General features: G+C 35.3%; 2 protein-coding genes across 2 annotated transcripts; both read right to left on the reverse strand.

Moving 5' to 3' along the window:
• Nucleotides 1-17,951: 17,951 nt before the first annotated feature.
• LOC127794625 (ethylene-responsive transcription factor ERF018-like) lies at nucleotides 17,952-18,647 on the reverse strand. Its single transcript, XM_052325876.1, has one exon. The coding sequence runs from the start codon at nucleotides 18,645-18,647 to the stop codon at nucleotides 17,952-17,954; it is 696 nt and encodes a 231-aa protein (XP_052181836.1).
• Nucleotides 18,648-21,617: 2,970 nt separating this feature from the next.
• LOC127794626 (ethylene-responsive transcription factor ERF016-like) lies at nucleotides 21,618-22,145 on the reverse strand. The gene has a single exon (XM_052325877.1). The coding sequence runs from the start codon at nucleotides 22,143-22,145 to the stop codon at nucleotides 21,618-21,620; it is 528 nt and encodes a 175-aa protein (XP_052181837.1).
• Between the last annotated feature and the right edge of the window lie 921 nt (nucleotides 22,146-23,066).

Below are 23,066 nucleotides of genomic sequence, written 5' to 3' on the forward strand. Positions count from 1 at the left end.
CGATCGAATTTTTGCTTTTTTCGGCCACCACGATGGCTTTTGTCGGGCAAGCTCTTTACAAAAGATGCTCCCTTGACCAAGCCTCGTGCAACCCTATGGCCAAAATCATCCATGGACGACCGGCCATGTGCTGGTCAGATTTGCCCATACTGCCATTTTTGAGTTTTTGCACTTTTACCCCTCTGATTTTGGTTTTCTCATTTTGGCCCTCTTTCACCAAGCCCCTTGACTTTTGATAATTGCTTTCAAGACCCTCAAGTCCTAAAACATCAATTTGACCCCTGAGGATTCCGAAAAGATATCGTTTCGGCCTCCCTCTAGCAATTTCAAAAAACTACACTTAGGCCCGAATCTTCGTTTTGGCCCTAAACCTCTTTGTTTCTTCCTGAAACCACTGAAGGGTTGTTCCTTATGAAAAACCGAAGCCCCCTCAAGCTTCGTTGACTTTCCGAAAGTCGTCTATAACAATTCGGTATTGCAGCCTAATTGACAGATGCTATTTTGCTGTACCGAAAACTATTCCCGATCCGATTTCTTTCTGCACCATAAATCCTATCTCGGGGTGCTCGTTAATTCCATATCATTTTTCTTTAGCATCTCGACTCCAGGGCACTCCCGGCAGTGATTCAGTCATTCATATGGTAATAAATTACCGTTATACCCTTCATTTATCCTTAAATTCCATTTTTACCCTCAAGATAATTTACCCTTGAGTCCTATAGAATTTCTCGGGTATTACAGTAGGCACTTCTTGTGGAAGGCGTTCTGAACATCTAACTGATGAGTAAACCAATGTTGGGCAACAACAACGGTTAAGAAGCAATGAAGAGTGGTGAGTTTGGCAGTAGGTGAGAATGTTTTCTTGTAGTCGATGCCTTCAACATGCGTGTAGCCTTTGGCAACAAAGAGGGCTTTATAGCGTTCAATTATGTCAGACCGATACTTCATCTTGTATACCCATCTACAGCCAATGGGATTGTGACCAGTAAGAAGGGGGACTAAGCTCCAGGTATTGTTATCTTGTAATGTCTGTAATTCTGTATTCATAGCTTGTTGCCAATGGGGATTAAGGATAGCTCCAACATAAGAGTGCGGCTCAGTATGATCTGTAATGTTAGATAAAAAAGTACAATGAGAAGAAGATAGACGAGAGTATGAAAGAAAATGGGAAAGAGGATACCGAGTACTAGACTGAGAGCTTGGCACCGACGAAGGTTAGATGACATGGGCAGAACAAAATGTAGTCTTTATGCCAAGCTGGAGGCTGTTTGGGACGAAGGGATTATCTGGTTGTTGGAAGAATGGGCGATGAAGGTATAGGTGAAGCGATTTCAAGTAGTGATGAATGAGGTGAAATAGGTGAATCAGGTGTATTGGTGTTCGAAGGGGAATGAGAGGTGATCTCTATGGTAGTATGGGTTGGGATGAGGGGATTAGATTGCCAATGGTTATCCATATCAAGGGAAAATGATGGTTGTGCAGGAGTGGGTGGGGAAGCAAAAGGAAATATGGTTTCACAAAATGTTACATCATGACTGACAAAAAAGGATTTAGTATCTAAATCATAAAGTTTGTAACCTTTTTGATTAGTAGGGTAACTAACAAAAACGTAAGATTTTACTGGAGGATCAAATTTTTGGATTGGATGAACGACTTTAGCATAGCACAAACATCCAAAAACTCTCAAGTGATTGAGGGAAGATGGACTATTGTATAACATTTCAAAAGGTGATTAATTAGTAGATAGAAGAAGTGATGTAATGCGGTTAATTAGGTAAACAACAGTTAAAATGCATTCAGTCTAGAAATTAATGGGTAAATGAGATTGGAAAAGCAATGCGCGTGCAACAAGTATATGACGATACTTATGCTCAATAACCCCATTTTGTTGTGGAGTGTAGACACAAGTGTGTTGATATTCAATCTTTTGAGATTGTAAGAAATTTTTTGTGGGAAAAAATTCAGAACCATTGTCAACTCTGATGATTTTAATGACAACATCAAATTGGTTTTGAGCAAAGACAATGAATGATTGTAAAAGTTTGTGAGTTTTTGATTTCAGTTGCACAAGAAATAATCATGTGCACCTTGTAAAATCGCCCACAACAATAAGAAAGAAATAAGCTCCTGTGTGTCTAGGAACTTTGTGTGGACCCCAAACATATCACTGTAATAACTCAAAAGGAGCACAAGTTAATATGGAACTTGAGGGAAATGGAAGTCTAGTTTGTTTAGCCATAGAATAAATAATGCAATTATTATCAAAAGTAATGTTATGAGAAGATAACAATGGGGAAATTAATTTAAGACGGGATGGTGAAGAATGCCAAAGACGCATATGCTACAAATCCGAGGGTTGAGAAACTTGATGAGAGGTCGGTGTTTGTTGCAAAGAGGACATATAATAAAGACCGTCACATTGTTCACCCGAGCCACTCATCTTCCCCGTAACCAAGTCTTGCAAGACACAAAAATTAGGAAACAAAATGGCACAATAATTTAGAGAAGCAGTCACTTTGCTAACATATATCTAATTTAATAAAAAAGAATGTACACATAGAACATTGGTTAAGGTGATGTTTAGGTTGAAAGGCACAGTGCCAGTGGAAGTTATTGAGGCTGAAAACCCAGTGGGAAAATTAATATGTGAGGATTCAGTGTTTGTGAAAAGTTTGGAATCAGAAAATAATGTGATCAGTGGCTCCACTATCCAAGATCCAAGAATTTGTGAATACAAAATTAATTAAGGCTTTAAGAGGATACAGACTTGCAGCATTTGCGTAAGCATCATTATTACCAGTTACGTTCATCATTGATAGCGCACGAGCAATTTGTTGAAGATGTTCTTTGTAAAGCCCATGTGAGGAGTTGGACGATGATGCATCATTGTTTTGTTGGTTTGTTACCATGGGAAGAGTTTGTTGCATTGACTGTAGGATGGGAATTTGATCTACCTTCTCTAGATCCACTCTAGTTTTCTCTGTTTCATAGAGTTCTTACATTGTTGGAACCTCATGTGCCATTTTTAAACTTGCATTTATCTTCCATATGTCCCATCTTGTCACAAAATTTGTAGTAACATTTCAAGGTTCTGCAATTGTCAATTGTGTGACCTTCTCTATTGCAGTGTTCACAGTGTTTATCTTTGGATTTATTGGAGACATTGTTTGAACGATTGTGAACTACAGCAGCAATGGAGAAATTCTCGGTTGATTCTAATGTTATTTGTCGCTGAGTTTCCTCCTGAATCACAAGGGAATATGCTTGACAAACAGTGGGAAGATGTGACATCATGAGAATATTTGTATGAACAACATTACATGTGTCGTTAAGTCCTATAAGGAATTGCATTAGTTGGCCTTCTTCCTTTTGTTTATTATGTGTTTTCATCTAGTTGCAAGTAGGGAAAGGCTCATATGTCTCCAACTCATCCCAAAGACCTTCGAGTTTAGTAAAATATGCAGAGATTGTCATTGTGCCTTGTGATTGAGAGGCCAATGACTTTTGGATTTGATATATTGCTAGTGCATTTTTTTTGTGAAAATTAATACTTGAAATCCTCCCATACTTGATGTGTTGTTTTGGCATGAATGACCCTCTAAGCAAGGTCGAGTTCCACCACGTGAGTAAGCCATGATAAAACCATGCTGTTGCATTAACTCCACAGAGCATACTCCGTTGGTTGTTCCATTTCTGAAGGTGGCAAGATCGACCCATTGATAAAACCAATCTTGTTTTTCGCTGTGAAGGGATGACCCATGGACATGCTCCATGACAGATATATAGTCGGCTCCGTTCAACTTGACTGGTGCGAGCATATGGCTAGGATAGTAAGAATGATGATTGAAATATGGGCTTGATGAATCGACACTGAAACTACTACTAGAGTTCAAGGCTTTGGAGTGAAATTCTCCTATTAGTGTTTGTTGTTCTTCTACCATTGTTGAAAAGATTGAGTGGAATATCGATTATGCTCTGATACCAATTTAATAAAAGACAACAGATGTTTTGGAGAGTATGTCAAAGGATCGGCTGAAAAATATGTATTCCATTTACAAAGTATACAACTTATATACAAAAGTATGGCTGAAAAATATGTATTCCATTTACAGAGTATACAACTTATATACAAAAGAATATAATCAATCCTTCCTAATTCTAATGCTAAGAAAACATGATCCACAATTAGTGGAATTTGACTTTCATCAAAAAAGAAAAGTAAATATATACATATTAATTACAAAGATAATTCTCAACATGTTAACTAAGATATAGATTGAAAAATATTTTATATGAAAAATATTCCAAACTTTTATCATTTTCAATATATTTGTTAAACTTATATGACTATCATTAAAAAAGAAGTCACGTAATTTCTTATATGACATTTTTTAGATATGTTTATCGCTACCCCCCCAGATAAACATATATTAAATTTTACAAATAAGAAAAAATACTACATAAGTCCTTTAGTGTATTTCAAAAAATTTAACAAATAGCTTGATAAAAATTTTAGAATAATTCTTAGTCTCATCTCGACAATTCTATATCTTGATCTGAAAACATTTCAATCTTATTATAATACAATCTTATTTTACTCATTTTAACAAATAATACTTTATAAAATTATAAAAAAAAAACTAATATTGTTGTCGATGTTCAGAATTTGCCGACCGTGATTCGTAGGCTTGCAATGAGTAGATAAACCCAAAATGCAAGGAGGAATGACTAAGAGAACAAGAAAATTTTACGTGGTTCGACTAGAATGATGCCTACTCTACGACTATTCTCTAGATAGTCTGGCAGAGTAACAGTATGTTATTATGGTTGTTCTCTCTCTTTTATAATAGTGTTTCGACCCCTATTATTTTCATAAAATTTAGAGTGGGGCTTCGTATTACCAGGGATCCAATTTGCACCAGATAAAGTAAGTGGGTCTCTGCTTCCGGTTATTCAATAGCAATATTGTTATGCAAACCGAATAGTTTGACTAGCAAGCTAGAAGTATTGTAGGCAAAGTATTGTAGGCATCTCGTTGAGTTATCACTAAGAGTTTGTTGGGAGCTCGCTTGATTTCGGGATCTGAGCTCGAATTTTAACAATGTATGAGCTTGCCTAACGAGTTCAGTTGGGCTTTAGGTGATTGAGCAAGCCTATTGGATTGAGTCTAGACCATAAAAAGTGGTGCGAAAAATATGTATAACAATTGTTTTGTCATATCATTGGTTCGTTAAAATCTACTATCAAACACACAAGTTCCAATGGCTTTTGAAAGAGAGACAAGAAAGAGAAATGCAGGGAAGAGAAAAAACTTTATCGTTTTTGGCAACTGAAGATAGAAGATGCCGACAATAGGGTGGAGAGAGATCAAAATTATTTTCTTGAAAAGGGAAAAATAGCCTATTTGCATGGTTAGTAAAGAACAAGTGAGGTTAGTGATATTTATTAAAAAGATAGAAATAATTTTGGTAAACCTTTACCTAGTGGGTGAAATTTAGCTAAAATGTTATGTACCAAGAAAAATAGAAAACGAAAATCTATAATAAATAAGATATAAATTAAAGTTGTAAACTATAAATATAGATATTGATAGATATTTCTCTGTTATATTGTTTCAGAAAATACTATTATTTTATTTCTTAAAATATTATTTATATATTTTTTGGCTAAGAAGAACATGAAAAAGAGTTGAGTCGGTTATAGTCACAATAAAAATGAACCACTTTACTATTGCATTAAAAATCATCTTCATTTAAAAATTGTTAAAAACCAAACTAAAATTAATTAATTACCTAGCGCACTTGATGAGGAGGCTTTATTTGAATTTTATTTTTTGACCTACATATATATATATATATCACCTGTTTATTAATTAGGTTATGTTCAAAATACTTCAAAAATTTATATATGTAGGGGTCTATTAAAATTTTATAATCCATCTAATAGTTTCCCTTGAAAGACGCCCAAAATTCAACCATAATCCTTCAAAAGTTGATTTTCTTGAAGGAAAAGTCCTCCCAAACAATCTTTTGTCATTTTTGCTTCGTACCAATCGGGCAAAATTTTCCTGTTTCATTTCAATCAGATAATAATTAGTTCTAATAATAACTTTCTATATATATTAGAGCACTATTCGTTACACATTTTTATTGTTACTTCATCTATATCGATATTACGTGAGCATAAAAAACTCGTTGTAATAACATAATTAATTATTCTTACTTATCTAAAAACTGCGTTTAATTACCATGAACCCAACAAGGTAAGTATCTCATTGAGGTTTGTCTTCCAAACTCTTATGTACCATTAATACTACTCTGACTCTGGTACATATATATCGACTGATATTGTTGATGCCAATGGTTATTTTGATTGAAGCAAAAGAAAAAAAAAAATTGCCTAATTGGTAAGAAACAAAAACTATAATTATGAGACAGTGGCTCATGTGGTGCCACTGAAGATTTAATGGAGATAAATGATAGGGATCGGGATGCTTAAGCATGCAAATTTTTTTTTTCTTTTCTTTTTATGTACATACCTCTTTCAAAGTAAAGTATAAGGCAAATTATAACAATTTTAATAAAACTCGATGTAAATTTTAATTAATTTTTAGTATAATATCAATTTTTTAAAATATAATTTGCATGATTATACTTTTATTTAGCAAATTATTATTTGTATTCTGGTAAAAAGACTAAAAAAAGCTCTCTTATCTATCCGTAAATTAACTTTATTAGAATATTAATAGTCAATAACAGTGTTATATAGTAGAGGGGTAGTTCAAGCTATCCATGTATAAATAAAAAAGTTTAAAATAGAAGTTTATTGAGTGATGTTTGACTGATATAGTTTAGTCTTTATGTTTTTAGGACAAATTTTAAAGAAAATAAGAATTGATGTAGTAGTAAAATTGTGTATAAATTTGTTATTATTTGGAGAGGTCATGAAATAATTAGTTTTTATCTTTTAAGGAAGATTAAGGAAGATATTTTAATAATAAGAAAATATGACAAGATTTCATCCATCAAATGCTGGTGTTTGCCTATTTTTAATAGAATAGATTTAAACTTATTTAATGTAAATGATGATGTAGCTAGGTATTGACTTTAATAGCTATGGATAACGTCATTTTAGTTTGTCCCGTAATTGTATAATGGTTAAATTAGTCGGGACTCGGGACAATTCACAATCTACTATAGAAATAATTTGGTAAATTGAATGTTGCTATTGAAAAAAATTAAAAAGTTGGTCTAAATTCGACCGAAAACACATTTAATAAAGTTCAATATTTTTCAAAATGCCATTTATATACTATTAGTTTGTTTATAAAAATACAACTAAATGAGTTGAGTTTATGGCCTTTAATTTTAAGTCACAATAAAAAAATTATCATTGCATCAAAACTCATCGCCATTTAAATCTTTTTGAAAAAAAATAAAAATAAACTAGAATTATCAAGTGCCACGTCTTCAGTATGAGCGAGTCTTCATTAGAAATTTTTTAATTGAATGAATTCTCTCTGTTTTACTTTTAACATACAATATATAACATGAACGACCTTTCTAATTAATAATTAATGATTCAAACAAATTCAGCACTAAAGCCACTGTTGCATATCATTTTTCTTTCATACCAATAATAGTTAGTAGCAATAATAATAACTGATGATGGGCCGCAGAGTTGTACACGTGATACATTTTTATTATCATTCATTAATTACGTTTCGATATTAATTATGTTGCAACCTTTAATTACCCGCCCCCCTCAGATTCCAATAGCTAGGGATGCAAAAGGTTGACTCATCAATACCAATATAATTAGAATATAATTAAGAATATAATGTAATATATTAAAACCATATGTAATATAATGTAATCTCTACAATATATATAATTCATGGATAAGAATGTAATATATTGTAATCATATGTAATATAATGTAATCTATAATATATATCCATGTATATGAATGTAATATATTGTAATATAATGTAATCTGTATTAATATATATCCATGTTTATGAATGTAATATAATGTAATCTATAACATATATCCATGCATATGAATGTAATATATTGTAATAATATGAAATCTATAATATATATCCATGTTTATGAATGTAATATAATGTAATCTATATGAAATATATATTAACACTAAAATATGTATATTAGTTAGAATTACGCTGTTTTATTGAAAATAATTATTTTGCTAATATTTATACCATCATCCTACGTATTATGGCATCAGCGAAAATGAAGTGTAATAGAACCAGCTACCGCTAGCTTCTCATGCAAGCAAGCAAGCTGGCAATCCATGCATCCGTATTAAATCTCCGCCGTCCACTTGCTAACCCTAAGTCTACGTGTCCCAGAACCAGTAGTCGTAATTAAGTAAGCCTCTTCCTTCAGCTACATATATATATATATATATATATATAATCTCACAACGGCAGAAAGTACCATTCCCTATCTCAAAATTAACCAGTTCGAGGAACGAAGAAACAATTATGAATCTGTCTCCCTGAGAGACATCGCTTTTGAAGAAATGAAATTTGAATTCTGCTCACAATTACTATCTTCCGAGAAAGTAATTTAGGCAAGCACGGCCCACTTTTAGATCTATCTTATGGATCTGAACCATTTGGGAGGATGGGAGATTGAAATAACTTATGGATCTAGAAACCAGTCCTCCCCCAAGTTTGTTTCTGGATCCGTCGCTGGTGGTGATAGGAGGCAACTCGAGATAACAATGGTGGTGTGAACTAGGGTTGACACCATCGCTGACTCGAATGTTAAACTAGAAAAAGAGGGAAGGGTTAGGGTATTTGCAGTCACTATCGATGTTGCATGACGGTAGAGCAAAAAGAGAGATTGCAAAGAAAGTAAAGTGGATTTCCACCATTTTCGATTCTCTTTTTCTAATTATGATTGATATTAACTAATTCTTTTAATTAATTACAAGAGATTCTTACATCTTATCTCTATAGGTGTTGTACAAGAAATCACAAAAAAATAAAAATAAATTAATTGATACCCATGGAGAAAAATGGAAAGGAGAAAAGAGAAAATAAGAAGGAAGTGAAGAAATTGCATGGTGGATCCGTCAAAAACCCCGCTGATGCCCCAAAGCCCACGAGGGTCTTGTCGGGAACATCAGTGGATGCCCCAACATCTGCGAGGGCTCTATCAGGAACCCCCACATATGTCTTCCTTCGAACACCCCTTGCGAATGTCCTATGTCCACGTGGTCGGGTTTCTTCAAGCACCCATACGGATGCTCGAGTCCACACAAGGGCTTGCCTCAAAACCCTTGCAGATGCCCCAGCATACTCGAGAGTTCATTAGGGTTCCTGGGGCTCGATCCTGCACGACTCCCATCAAAACTCCTACAAGCTCGCTCACGTGGCTCACCGTACATCGAAGATTCCTTAAACTGCAGATCTCTGAGCGAGATTCCTTAAATTAAGTCCACACGATTGCCAAGTGTCATTATAGTCGGGCATCATGTGTCCCCTCCCCCATCCTCATTTTGTGCGCCTATAAATAGGACCTTTCCTTTTCAGGAAAGGGATAAAGCATTAGTAATTTTGACAGTAACTACTTTACTTGCATATCATTCTCTGGTGCCTGAAAAAACCATCAATATTCACGATTCTCCTAGAGATCCCTTCCTCTAATTACTAACTTGAGCGTCGAAGAACAAATACAAACAATTTCAAGGAGTGGAATCTCCATAGTTAAGAGTGTGCAATCGGTTATAACTGAATCGAACCACCCCAAAATCACTATCCAAATTGAATTGAATCGACTAACTAACCCCAACTAATCAAAACATAAACCGTGGTAACTGAACCAAATCAAAAATCGAAACTAACTACAAAATAATCGAAGAGTTATTGTTGTTGTTGGCCACTTAGCCAGTCGGTGATTCCAATGATCAGAACCGATCATCAGATTCCCCAAACCATGATGGTTAATATATCCAAAAATAAATTTCATCAAACAGTTAATTTTTTGTAGATCTAAAAATTAATTTTGTGGTAAAAAAAAAACTTAAAACGCGTTTCTAAAAAAACGTTGCTTGCTACCATCCACGGTGGATTTTGACGAATCAGAATCGACCATCAAATTAACCTTGACTTGGTGATCCACATACCCAAAAATCAAAAGGATCTAACGGTTAGATTTTAGTATATCTAGGTTTTAAAGTAGAATATCCACCCACAAGAAGTTACTGAAAAACTTACTGAATGGGCCATCGGCATCAACAGGAAAGCACGGTGGTGCAAATCAAAAGGATAAAGAGATGCTGGGTTGGCCTCAGAGGGAGACAAAGATGTCGATATTGGTGCAATGATAGCCTGGCAGTTGTGGCTACTGAAATGGGTTCGACGAGCGATGGTAGCCTGGCAAACGAAGATGGGTTCATTGAATGAAGATGTCAATTTCCATGTTTGTGAAAGATGGGTTGCTGGAGAGTTGGAGATGAAGGGGAAAAGGGAAACGAAAGGAAAAAGGTTGAAGATTAAGGCCGCTAAGTGCCGGGTGGTTCGGTCCCTCTGCCTTTCTCATTTTATTATGTATTTCTTTTATATTGAACCCAAAACAACATCGTTTTGATCGATTCAATTAGTTGAAAAAATCAAACCAAAAATTGAAAATGGAACTTCTCAATAAAAATAATCGAACCAAACTTTTGCTATAAAATAATTGAACCGAACCGATAAGTTCGATCGATTTGATTCGATTAGTTCAGTTTAATCAAACTTTTTTTCTCACCTGATCTATCTACAGTTCTAAGGTGTGGTACCTTCGCAATTCCAATTAAGGAACCCTCACAGTTTCAAGGAGTGGAACCCCCACAATTCACAAGAATAGAACCCTGGCCCGTGATTCTAACTTTAGGACCCCCCGCAATTCATTAGATTCTCCAGAGACACTTGAACTTCATCTCCAAAAGTAGTCATATGACATTTGTTCATCCAATTCCGTTTGCTTTGCTGAGATTTGAGATGTTCCCACACAACAAATTTTAATTATTGTATTTTGACAATAACATTGGCTAAATCTATCCTTAAATAGAGATAAAAAAAAAAAAAAATCTCTTAATCCATGTCTAAATAGAGATGAAAATATTTTGTTGCTAAATTTGTCAAAAAAATTAATTAACAATATAAATTTATATATTTTTATTTAGATTGATGTTGTGATAAAAGTTTATTTTTTTTTGTCACTAAATTTATCTCTATTTAGCAATGGAAAAAAAGTTCAATTGCAAAATTAGTCAAAATTTTGATTTAGCCACATCAAATTTATACTTTCAATTTTTTTATTTATTAAAGAAAATAGATTTTGCTTAATTTATAAAAATTAACTAAACATATAATTTTAAATTTTCTTTTTTTGTGACAGTTCGTTGCTAAATCAATTTCTAAAGCATAGACAAAAATATTTTCATTACTTAATCCGTTTTTATTAGTGACGAAATAATTTTAGTTATTCAATCTATCTTTATGTAGAGATGAAAAATCTTTTGTTGCTAATTTCGTCAAAAAATTAACTGATGCGGTCACCAATCAAGATCCGGCCCAAGGTCGACCCGACCAAACAAGAACAATATCACCGGAATAGTAGTGTTAGAACAATATTTTAATACTTCATATGTTTTAGAATTCTACTTATTGTTTTTACTTGATTTAGGATTTTACTTTACGTTTCCACTTAATTTAGGATTCTATTTCATATTTATTTAGGATTTATTTCTATTAGGATTCTAGTCGGATTTTGTTTACAAATATTAGATGAATTTGGATTAGCCAAATACTATAAATATGTCTAGAATCTAGAGTTTGTAATTAAGTTTTTCTCAATCAAATTTTAGCAACCTATTTAGGTTTTCTTAACAAAACAGTCTTGTTTTTGCATCTTCTTGAAAGCCAAGGTTCGGCCACTGAAATTTGTTCTTTCAAGGGTTTATTTTGGTGTGTTCTTTCACACACGCTAATCGGATTTTGTTTACAAATATTAGATGGATTTGAATTAGCCAAATATTATAAATATGTCTAGGATCTAGAGTTTGTAATTAAGTTTTTCTCAATCAAATTTCAGCAATCTATTTAGGTTTTCTTAACAAAACAATCTTGTTTTTGCATCTTCTTGAAAGCCAACCTTCGGTCATTCAAGTTTGTTCTTTCAAGGGTTTATTTTGGTGTGTTCTTTTACATACGCGCTACACGCTGCGTCATTAACTAATCATATAAATAGTTTTATTTTTGTTTAGTGAGTCTATTTCTATTGTTAAATTCATCTCTATTTAGAGATGGAATAATTGTAGTTGCTAAATTCGTGTCTATTTAAGGATGAAAAAAATTTCACCACTAATTCTTTCAAAAAATTAATTAACCATATAAATTTATATTTATTTCTTTACTTATTTTACGACGAAAATAATTATGTCACTAGATTAGCCTCTAATTTGTGAGGAAAATGTTTTGGTCCCAATATTTGTCTTTATTTAGCAATGAAAGTATTTTTGTTGCTATAATTAATCTGACTCAATTTAGTGAAAAAATTTTGTTGACAATTCTATCAAAAAGATTATAAACATATAAATTTATATTTTTTCATTTTGCAACGAAATATGTTCGTTATTAAATCTGCCTTTAATTAGAGACGAAAATGTTTTAGTCTCTAAATTGGTTCCTATTTAGCAACAAAAATGTTTTTGTTGCAAGAATCAACTTCCTATTTTCAGTCACTAAATCCCTCACACAATTTCGTTGTTAAATTCGTCACTAAACTTAGTAATGGATTTTTTTTGTCCCTAAATTTGTCGCTACCGCTATAGACTGAATTCCATCACTAATATTAAATTTTCTTGTACTAAAAGTTGCTCAATAGAATATGCACCATAAACAAACAACTTCACCTCGTGTTAGGCAAGCCCAACAACCTAAGCAAAAGAAAACAGAAGAGACAATAAGAAACTAATAACAATAGGTGCATACAAACATAAAAAAAACAAAACAATCAAGCTTCGAAAAATGAAAAACTACAAGAATTCAAAAGAAGACATTATTGATCGCCATGTCATTTATCGTCCCCTGAGTCCAATAGGTTCCGTTGAAGGAGAACTTTACAAGTGGTGCATACAAACATAAAAAGAACAAAACAACCAAGCCTCGAAAAATGAAAAAGTACAAGAGTTCAAAAGAAGACATTATTGATTGCCATGTCGTTTATCGTCCCCTGAGTCCAATAGGTTCCGTGGAAAGAGAGAACTTTACGAATGGTGTCTTTTCAAAAAGCACTAACAAATAACTTAATCGTTAACTTTCTCCAACTGATCAATAACTTCAATTAGAATACATTCGCATCATTAATTACCTCAATTCTCAACTTTATATATAGGAAATGGATTATAGTTTAGAATATTCAAAAAATAGTTGCTTCGCCGTCATGTAATCACTCTTAGATTTGGAAAGACATTGGGTAATCACTCTTAGATTTGGAAAGACATTGGGTGTTGGAAGCATTATCCAGTATGAAGGCCCATATATATACTGGATAATAATGTATCCTCATTTTTGAGCTCCAATTGCAGCTTATCGTCAAAGTAAAATTTGACAATTGGTTTTGCTTTTGATCAAGAAGTAAATGCGTTTGCAACTAAGGGAGAAAAATTCTTTGGGACTTAATTGCACTAGCAACTTGAAATATATGAACCCAACAACCAAATGTAACCCTCCCCACACGTCTTCAACAATCTTCATCGCCACTTTAACACCATATAGAGCTTTGCAAGTGAACTTGTTCTTTGGAACATCCATAATCCTCTTTCAATTCAATGCTCTAACTTTAACTAACTTAATTATATATCTTGAGCCTTTATTTCCTCCTCTAGAGATAAGAGATTGTCACTAGGATGGTTTTCAAACACCTACAACTACCATACAATCTTGTACTTCAAATCTACCTTCATCCTCACTAGTAGCTCTCTTTCTTGAGAAGCATTTTCTTCTAACACTATTTCAGTTTCATCATCCCCCCTGATACCTTTCTTTAGAATCTCCTCCCATAAAAAAGGTTTGCTTCCAAGATAAAGCAGAAAAAAGAGATGGACTAAAGGAGATAAGAGGTAGAAAAGCAAAGAAACAATTCATAGATGGTAAGGTTTCATGGAGAACGATTCAGTCCTTGTCGAGAAAGGAAATATGAGAGGGTCATTCATTTCCTCATAGGGAGAAGCACGTGATTTGCATTGTGTTTTGCTATAAAATACTTTTTACCTATTAAAATTAATACCTACATCATGTACGTCGACTAAGTTTACTCATATATAAGAGAGACATTTTAGTGCTAATTTAACAACAAAATACTAGTAATAATTTTTAAATAAAAAATTATTTATGTTGTTTCATTTTTTTAAAAAAAATTGATTATATTCAAAATCAATTAAAATTTATATCTAGTTTTATTAAAATTATTATAACATGCTTAAAAAAGGTGCCTAGAATGAAAAAGAAATTTATGTTACATACCCAGCTAAATGCTTTCCTTAAGCGTTCAACAGCTCAAATCTTTGGTGGCACCACATGTGCCACCATCTCATAGTTCTTTGTGTTTCATACCAATAGGCTAAAGATTTTTGTTCTATTTCGTTCATAATAACAACTTATACCCATAATACCAGTCCATATCAATTTATCAACTAATTAGTACACATGGTTCGTGTTTTACTCTCAATCTATGTTTTGATGCTAGGGTGCAACCTTTTGTCTCCCCATCAGTTGGATGCAGAAGGCTTAATAAGACATAGACTACTTCTTTTTGTATATACAAACATACATATAAGTGCATTTTTATTATCTATAAAACATATATCAAAATTATGCATACTTGGTTGAAGCTATATATATATATATATGGTCATATGGGATCTAAGAAAAGGTCTGTTCGAAAGCCTCTTTCAATCTTTTGCTCCAATCTGGATGTTGTTGCTAGAATGCTGACAACTGATAGATTTTCTCTCTTTTTGCTTAGGAAAATGATTGTTGGAATTTTTTTTTTTTTTTTTGTGCTTGACAACTAGAAGTTTTTTTCTTTTGCTTAGTAAGATAAGCTACAAGGTATTTTGGATGGGTTGATTTTAATATAGTTTGCTTTCTCCAAGCTTGGGTTTTGTTGTGATTATGATAGGGTTTTGGTTTGCTTCTTGTGGGCATGGATTAATTGTTATGTACTATATGTTGTTTTAACGTTTCAGATTTGTCAGATGTGTTCAATATTGTTTAAGCCTTGATGATTGTTCTTTTGAGCTTGGCTAAAGCTATGCCTCACTGCATGTATCCCATTAGTTTCCTACAGTTCCTACAATGCATTTTCGCGCTGAGCAAGCTCGCTATTGAGCCTTTTGCATCTCTATTGGTAGCGAGACGAAAGGTACCATAATTTTTCAGTCCAGAATTTCACAAGTTCTATTCAAACCAAACCCTAGATATTTCCCCAAATCTCCTGTACTCTCTTCCTTCTGTACCCACTATTGGTCTCGCCTAATTTTGAAGATTCCCTTTGTTCCTGAGTGCTCCTAACATAAGATTGTGCCCTTCTTGTCTATTGTGCAAACAACTTGAAAACCAAATGGAATTGCAATTGTCAACTCATCAGATTTGGGATCCTGAGAAGAGAACCTCCATTCCTCCTCATCTTTGCGTTTCATGTTGCTAAAAATCATAATCCCAACCCCTTCTTTTGGGTTCTTAATCAAGCTGAAGTGGTCAAGGACGATGACGGTGAGGAAGGTTTTTGCTGCAGGAGCTTGGCATCTAGGATATGGAATGTTGGTTTTGTATCTTCTCGACCAAGCCTTGTTTCTCGTCAATTTGGGTGTAACATCCTTGTTATGCTCTTGTTTGGTGCTTCTCTTTATGGTGTTCTATCTCCATGTTGTTCCATGTCTTGTTGCGTTTTGATCCTATGTTGGCTATTTGTTTTTATTTTTGTTTCTCTATGTTGCTTGCATCTTGGGTTCTTTGGTCTTGGTGGCTTGGTCCATGCCTATGTCTCGACTGCCGCCTTTCAGGTCATTCCCCTACCTTCTTCAAGAGGCAAAAACTAATTTATTTAACTCTCTTATTATACGATGACTTTGTGCTTTGCCTGTTAATTAATTACATATTCTCCGAGGTTATTCTGCCATCTCTAGTGATATATAGCTCATATATTTGTAGCTTGGAAGCTTATGTTTGCTCTAGGCTTTGTTGGCTTAAGCCCCCTTGTGGTTTGCCGCTTAGATCTTTCTGTATTCCTTTTAGTTGCCTTTGACTGTAATATTTATGTTTAACCAAAAAAAAAAATAGAAGCAACACATCCATTCCTTCAATATTGTTGTTAGTATCACTCATTATTTTGATTAACATAGAGTGAAAAAAAACTGCTTGGTTGGTTATAAAACCAAAAAAGGCATAGTACTGTCCTTCGCTTAATTAGTGAACTTGTTAGAGAGGACTTTCTTTTATAGAAAAGACAAGTCTTGTCAAAAAATGGTCAATTTTCCATAATTTAATAAAGGTGTCTAAAATTGCCAGCTTTTTCATTTTGGTCGTTCTTTTACTTTCAAAATTTATGTTATAAAATATTGGATGTGCTATCAAATTTAGATTTTAAAATTTTGATATAATTTTACAGAATTTTTACAGAATTTAGAATCAACTCTCAACCCACTCCAATGGGAAATTAATTAAATTAGCTTGATTGGTACTATTTTTTAATTGAATTGAGGTAAAAAAATTACCAATATAATCTAATTAATAAAACCTGAATTAATCGAACACATCAACAAGCCTAAATTACGGAATCTAAAAACAATGTCAGCACAATCTCAAGGCAAGCTTGAGAAAGAAGCAAGTACAATGTAATTACTTTGGGGGTAATGCTAATTTATATAACTATTATTTCATCTTATTTTTAATTTATTAAATAATTTAAAATAAATATATTTATCATTAATTAATAAAAACACTTTATGTAAAAATAAAATGGATTCATGATGGACGAAAATCTTTGAAAAATAACATTTATCAAGAGGGTTTAATTTTTTACATTTTTTATGATAACAACATATATTATTATTAAATTAGAGGCAGCAATCCCAAAGCAATAAAGGACATTCTTTTGGTTCACATACAGCAGCTCTCATTCCAAAGGAGAAAACCCTGACGACTCCAAAACCCATCTACCGACACACCCATACATAAAAACAACGCAAATGAGCCAAGCACATTGAATCAAGCACCGCAACACCAAAGCAAATTTGTTGCTGCTTGATGAATCCAGTCCGAAAGGGTGCAGCTTCAATGTAATGCAATTGCCTAGCATAATAATAATAATAATAAAAATAAATGCAATCCCAATCCGAACCAAACAAACATTAAATGAAGCGCGCAGCAGCAACGGCGCAAGCTTCATGAGGGTTTGATTTTACTTGGCGATGGCAAAACCCAGTTCAGTTAAAGAATTGCGTACTCGCATCACACTTTTATCTGTAACTGATGATACGAACCAGAAGTGATACATGTTTTCTCTCTCTCCTGAAACTCTCTCTCATACGCCAGTCCTCATTTTTTTTTCAAACTACATCTGTATATCGTGAACCATCTAAAATATAAATTTGAGATATATATATAGTCCATTTTCTCATACAGTCGAGAGGAGACGGGCCGGAGCCGCCTGTGATTACTTGATGCTCGATCGGGTCTATGAGTGAAATCAAGCGGCAGCTTGCCGAGACGATGCAGTGATGAAAGATCATTGTGATGTCTGAGATATATATGTAGATAATATAAATGATCTGAACAAAAGCAGAATCTAGATTACATTTCTTCACAATTGAAGGGGAGACACTAGGGAAAAAAAACAGAATTAAAATGCAGGTTACAAAAGAGATATCTCTCAAAGAGAGAGCCATCTGGGGGGGAGAGAGAGGAGTTCATTATCCTTCCTTGTAGGGACATCAGTATCGTCCCTTGAGCTACACTCGCCGGTGCAAAAGCCACTGCCGCCTCCGAACCTGTCCAGGAGCAGTTGGGTGGGGTCCCACGCCCCAAGGAGAGGATTTCGCTTTGCTGCAGCCGCTGGGGGTGGGGGTGGGTCTAGGTTTTCTGGGACTGGAGGGGCTGGGACTGCCTCCACTGCTGCCGGCAGGGGTAGGTCTGGCTCCCCGGCTGCCGGTGGGGGTGGGTTTTCCTCCCCTGCTGCTGCCGGGGGTGGGTTCGGCTCCGGATCGTCCCCTGGGGCCACCGGAGGCGGGTTGGGCAGCACCAGGGCCCGGCGAGCGTGCAGCGCTGCCACCTCCTGAATCTGCGGCGTCGAGAGCCCTACCGCGAACGGGATGACAGGCGGATCGTTGGGGAAATTTAGCGGCGCCGCCGGACCACGCAGGCAGTAGATGCCGGCATCGTAAGCCCGGGCCGCTTCCTCCTCGGTGGAGTACGTGCCCAGCCAGAGCCTTTCTCGTTCGAGAGGGATACGGATCTCCACCACCCATCTACCCCAAGTTCGCATCCGGGCTCCCATGTAGCGGCGGTAGCCGTGGGTGCGGCGTCGGCGTCTTCTAGCCTGGACCTGGGGCTGGGGCTGGAACTCCATCTTCTTTGAATAGACTGGACTGGACTGAGCTCGACTGTGGTTAGATTAGATTGAGATATGGATGATAGAAGTGCTGTTAGGGTTATATAAAGCGGAAGATTGTCGGTTGATGGTGGGGGGTTCGATGACACGTAAGAATTAGGGCAAGCAAAGGGGAAGATAGTGGAAAATGCGTGGCGAACTCAGATTGAATCGACCGTTCAGATCTGCCTCAAGTTGCAGGATTTCTGATAATTTTATTCACCTCATTATTATATACAATATTTTGTAATTAATTCTTAATGAAATATCATTTAATATATATTCTTTATTATGTATTTTACCTAGAAAAAAAAAAGAACTATTATATGAATAAAATACTTTGTGTCAAGAAAATAGCATAATTCAAGAAGAAATATACATAAATTTTGATATGAATACATATTATGGACTATGATTAACATTATTATTTATATTTTATTATAATATATAAATATATATATGTATGTATATATGTTTATAAGAAAGCAATAGATCTAGGACACCCGAGTCGTTCGTCTAGCATTATCCCCACTGTTTAATTAATCTTCCACATCCCTATATTACTAAAAGCACCATATATGGTAGTACTATCCAAACACAAATAGCCAGTGTACGTACGTAGCATTTGCACTACTCTGATGCCCCAGCTATATATATATATATTATTCTCAGTATTGATCACGCTAGCTAGCTATTTTGATCAATTAAGTGCCCAATTGGTAGGAAACAGAAACGACTATATATGTGACGGTGTTTAATTTACATGGGAGATCTTTAAAATCTTTTAAAAATCAACTCTTCTCAGATGGTACTGTTCAACTTTCCTATGCGTGCCGGCTCCGTTATATATGTTGGGAATGGGTTGTTTCCCTTTCGTTTTGTTGGTACAAAATCAAGAGATCGTATGATGTTGACTGAGATCGATGTACCCTAGCTCGGGGGCTGGGTCTCTACCCTTTTCTGTATAGTTTTTTTTCTTCTTTAATTCATTCTTAACTACCAAAAAATATTCATTTTTTTATAAAATGTCTTTATATATATGATATTGGGTATTGTTTTAAACATATTGTTTAATTTAATAAATTATGAATATATATTATTATTATCAATACCTTACAAAGTAAGGTAATCATTTTCTTCATTAGGTAGAGTAACAAAAATAATTGAATGCAAGTTAAACATCACTGAAAAATATCCATAAGTAACTAATCTGGATCACTAAAAAATTTTCCAATTTGTAACATTTTCTTTTTATAGGAATGGCAATGGGGGGCATCCTCTTCTGGGTAGTCACGGACCTTGTCATTTTTAGACAATAAAAAATTTCCAATTTTGGCTGGTTTGTAGGACGATCAATAACCCTTAATTGGGCCCAAGTATATAGGGTTATTAAACAAATTAATTTTAATTATTTAATATTTATAGTTAAAAATTGATAGAAAATAAAACAAAACAACATACTCTTTAACATTTTTAGAAAAAATAATAAAATTAATCCTCACCTTGAAAGCTATTTCTTTCTCATTCATTTCTTTTTTTGGTATTTATTTCTCATTCACTTCAACCATCAACAAATCTAATTCATAGCTCAAAATTGACAATTTCTTCAAAATTCAACCACTAACCAAATACACACAACAAACCCTCCCTTGTAATAAATGAATGAAATTAAAAAGTAACTAGCTCAAAGAAATTGTAATAAAGTATTTGGTATTAATTTATAATTAAAAAATTGAGAAAAAGACGAACAAATATTCTTAACCCATTTACCCAAATAATAAAATCAATCCTCACCTCGAATGCTATTTCTTTCTCATCTAATTCTCAGCTGCAAATCGACCATTTCTCCAAAATTCAACCACTAACAAATAAACACAACAAACCCTCCCTTGTAATAAATGAATGAAATTAAATTGTAGCTAGCCCAAAAAAATTGTTGGGAAATTTTTTAAACCATGGAAAATATTTTTAATCTATTTCTTATATGACATTTAAGGAGTACGAGAACAAGGAATTGAACAAAATATACAATATATATGTATATAATATATGAGGGAACAGTTTTTCCTCAGGGGGACTTAAACTTGCGGCATAGGTTCTCTTAATTATAACATTGGTCAAGCGCCTGTTTCTATTACGATCCACACTGTGGCTTCATTCAGGAGAGACAATGATGGCAAAGGAAGTGCTTCATCACTGTCGCCTTATCGTGCGCATGCCCCAGCTCCATGTCGTTACTGCATGTCCATGCCCAGTTTTCTCACCGGGTTTGAAATGATATGGGGTTGGGGTACTCACAGTTTAGGATGTATAGATTCTAATTAATGATGCCAATGTAGGATTTAATTGTACTTTGGGATAGTCACTTGTCAAAACACAATATTTCTTTCTTTCTAGTTTTTTTGGGTACAATATCGGAAAAGAACAGCATAGCTAGCAGCTAAAAAGCCTCGCCGATGGACGCACAATCGGCATGAATCAAAGCGACAACCTCATCTTGAAGCGGTGCCAATGGGAGAGAATGACCATAACTGTGAATTATGAGAAGTACTCAAATAGATAACCATACCGCGCGCCACACAGCTGGAATCGGAGTTAAAACACTATATTTCAGTTAACAATTTGCAAACTCAGTTAATACTTTTATTTATCGCACACAAGAAGTAGTGATATTTTCTCTCACTTGGTGCTGTTACTTCGTAGTCCATTTTCTCATATAATTAAATGTGTGTGTGTTGAGGAGACGGGCCGAGGGAACATGAAGCTCGATGGGCTCTCTGAACTCTCCACCGGCAGCTTATTCGCCGATCGAGACAGTGCAAGTGTGATCAAACATTATTGTGATGTCTAATTCTAAATGTATATAGAAATGTAGATATGATCTGAACGAAAACCAAGCAGAATTCAATTTTCATTTCTTCCAAAACTACAACGGTGATGCGATGTCTCTCAAAGAGAGAGCGCCCATCTCACTGAGTGACAGTGAGGTTCATCATTTCCTATCGGGACATCATTCTCACTTCCGCTGGACTCGCCGCCCTCTCCAGCTCCTACTCTGTCCAGGAGGTATTGGGTCAGATCATCCCCCACCGGAGGTGGGTTTGGCTCCAGGTAGTTCGCTGCGGCAGCCGGAGGTGGGTGGTGCACCGCGGGGGCCCTGCGAGCGTGGCGCGCCGCCAACAACTGAATCTCACGACGAGAAAGCTCAGGCGCGAACGGGATGTCCGGCGGGTCATGGGGGAAGTTGAGTGTCGCCGCCGGGCCGCGGATGCATAATTCGGCCGCATCATATGCGCGGGCGGCCTCCTCAGCAGTGTCGTAGGTTCCGAGCCAGATCCTCTTGTGGGTAATGGGATTCGAGATTTCCACGACCCACTTTCCCCACTTCCGCATCCTGGCGCCCTTGAAACGGCCGTTGCCGGCTGCAGCGGCGGCTCTGGCTCTGACTCTTGTCTCTCCGACTGGGGGTCTGGCCATCTTCTTGGTTTGGGGGAAAGAAATCTATGGACTGGTTGGAGTAGAGAAATGATCCTGACTATATAGCGGTAGCGGAAGAGGGTGCAGTCGGTGGTTGGGAGTTGAATTCCACGTGGACGGCTGATTGAAATGTGTGTGGAGGGCTCAGATTGATTCTACCTCCGGTTTCAGTTTTCGCTGATGTCATATCAATAAATTGATTCATCTCAACACAATAAACACAAGAAAATTAGGTAGCAGAAATGAAAATATAATAAATTTTGATATCAATACGTAATATAAGTTATAATATACATTATATTACATATTATTGTAATATATTTTATACATATTATATTTATATGTGCATGTGTGTACGTTTAACTTTTGACGTGAATGAAAATATAGCAATCATTGATATTGTCATTATTACGTTATTATCGGCTAGTATTGAATTTTTGGTTGCGTTATCCATACAGAAAAGATTTATAGAACTCTTTACAAGTGCGATATATCGCTATTTTTTTACCCCTTCTCTCTCTCTCCCCACTCTCTCCCTCCTCTCTCCTTGCCCACCTCGCCATCGCCTGCTCTCACCATCTCCTCGCCTCCTTTCGTCACTGTAACCTCACTGCCTCGCCGTTGTTGCCTTTTGCCTGTGCCGCCTCACCTCTTCACTATTATATCCTCCAATAATCGGCAACCACTCAAACCAACTGAGGATGCAGCGGCGGGTGGCAAGTGGCGAGAGTGAGGCGGGGCGGGGCACGCGAGAGAGAGAGAGAGACAGAAGAAAGAGAGAGAGAGTTTTGGGTGAGTTTGGGTATATAAGAATAAATGGGTCATTTGATCAATCTGTAAAAGGTTCTGTAACCATCTTTCTATATAAATAACATTATCCTTGATATTTTTACGTTAATATTGGTTGAGGTTGTCGGTATT

Source organism: Diospyros lotus, chromosome 2 (assembly GCF_014633365.1).
Source record: "Diospyros lotus cultivar Yz01 chromosome 2, ASM1463336v1, whole genome shotgun sequence".
In the NCBI taxonomy this organism is placed as follows: domain Eukaryota; kingdom Viridiplantae; phylum Streptophyta; class Magnoliopsida; order Ericales; family Ebenaceae; genus Diospyros; species Diospyros lotus.

Excerpts from the sequence above, each read along its gene's own strand:
- LOC127794626 (XM_052325877.1), bottom strand. The coding sequence starts at position 22,145 with ATGGCCAGACCCCCAGTCGGAGAGACAAGAGTCAGAGCCAGAGCCGCC.
- LOC127794625 (XM_052325876.1), bottom strand. The coding sequence starts at position 18,647 with ATGGAGTTCCAGCCCCAGCCCCAGGTCCAGGCTAGAAGACGCCGACGC.